General features: G+C 39.7%; 1 protein-coding gene across 1 annotated transcript; it reads right to left on the bottom strand.

Annotated features, from left to right (window-relative positions):
• Positions 1-333: 333 nt before the first annotated feature.
• On the bottom strand, positions 334-1,275 carry LOC142139781 (odorant receptor 131-2-like). Its single transcript, XM_075197650.1, has one exon. It carries the CDS (start codon positions 1,273-1,275, stop codon positions 334-336), a length of 942 nt encoding a protein of 313 aa, XP_075053751.1.
• Between the last annotated feature and the right edge of the window lie 569 nt (positions 1,276-1,844).

Below are 1,844 nucleotides of genomic sequence, written 5' to 3' on the forward strand. Positions count from 1 at the left end.
TTTCTTTAGTACAAAGAAGGGGGCACTATGTATAAGTCAAATAGTGAATTCCTCTATGATGTAATGGATTTACAGAGGATATAAAAAGTCTACACATCGTTATTAAAATTTCAGGTGTTAGTGATGTAAAGCTTGAACTCAAGATAAATCATGTCAGACCTTTCAAGTAAATTTGCGTGTGGTTTTATACTCCTAACCATAATCATGATCCAAAATAACCAATATGTCCCAGGGGGCAAAGAATTGATAGCGCTCTATGTTTTATATTCCTAAGACTGAGGTTGAGAGTTCCCAGTACTTAAATAAACTGGTATTCCAAAGGAACAGGAAATTCTAGACAGAGAAGTTCATCTTTCTCATATATTTTCGGAACGCCTCATCTCTTACCCCATAAATTAAAGGACTGATAAATCTGGGAATGCACATAAATAAGAAAAAGTTAGTTATGTGTATGAAAAAGAAATATTTTTTCAAATAAGCTTCTGTAAATGTGGATGTAAAAGAGGTCATACATAAGACAAGCTGAAATGCGTGGAGCAAGACCGTTCTTTGTGCCCTAAAAGCAGATTTGTCAGAACCAATCTTCCTGGCAACTAACATAACTTTGACGTAGGTGTAGAGGATTACCAGAGCCACCATGGTGAAGCTGCTTATAACTGTGAATGTTCTTAATATGCTTTGAACTTGGTTCATTGCGAATGCTGGCCATAAGCATATCAAGCTGAGCGAAAAAAAATGACTCTGCATTGAAAAGCACATGGCAATAAAATCAAGAAGAAGGGGAAATAAACCTAATATCCACATAATTCCTATGGCCGTCAGCGATCGCTGCACAGTGCAGAATTCTGTATGTCTGAGTGGGTAACAAATGGCAAAATAGCGTTCCAAAGACATGACTGCCAGGTTATAGGGTGTAATACTAAAGGTACATACGGAAAAACAGACCAAAGCATAACATATGGGAACAGGAATATATACAACATAAATAACAGCAGTAAAAAGAAATACGGAAACATAGAGGAGCAGGGCGTCATTCATGAGCATGTGAGCGAAGAGAACATATCGAGCATTCTCTCGAATGTGAGGATCGGTGAAGAAGACATGCAGCATGATTGTTGCAAAGTAGAGGAAGATACAAAAGGACAGTACGATTAAGGTTAATACTGTACCCCTTACAATTTCAATACTCTGATTGTCAGTGGTATTGATGTAGACGGCTTTAGTGTCAATCATTATCTGAAGGCTCCAGTAAAACCTTTTGCTTGAAGTTCTCATGCTAGAAAGAAAAAACATAGCTTCAGATAAACAGAACCATATAGAGGAAGCAAAACAAACATATGTCATAAACAAGTTGAAATGTATGAACTTTGTTTTATATAGAGGTGCATTTGACACAACGATCTTCTTGTATCCATTTCAAAGAAAGTGTAAAATCAGTGCTCTGTACTTTTTGGAGGACCCTGCTCTTTTCATTATCTAGCTCTCAGTCTGTGGCTTCTTGCTGCCTCCATTCCCCTCCTCACATCATGTCACTGCCCCTGTCACAAGCTGTCCTATCTTCACTAACACATCACTCATCTCCTGATATACTCTGTGCTGCTGGGAATTCTGCTCCTTCCACTATGTAACTCTCAGTCTGTGGCTTCTTGCTGCCCCCATTCCCCTCCTCACATCATGTCACTGCCCCTGTCACATGCAGCCCTGTCCTCACTAACACATCACTCATCTCCTGATATACTCTGTGCTGCTGGAGGACCCTGCTCCTTACATTATATAACTGTCAGTCTGTGGCTTCCTGCTGCCTCCATTTCCCTCCTCACATCATGTCACTGACTGTCCCTGTC

The sequence above is a fragment of the Mixophyes fleayi genome, chromosome 2 (assembly GCF_038048845.1).
Source record: "Mixophyes fleayi isolate aMixFle1 chromosome 2, aMixFle1.hap1, whole genome shotgun sequence".
In the NCBI taxonomy this organism is placed as follows: domain Eukaryota; kingdom Metazoa; phylum Chordata; class Amphibia; order Anura; family Limnodynastidae; genus Mixophyes; species Mixophyes fleayi.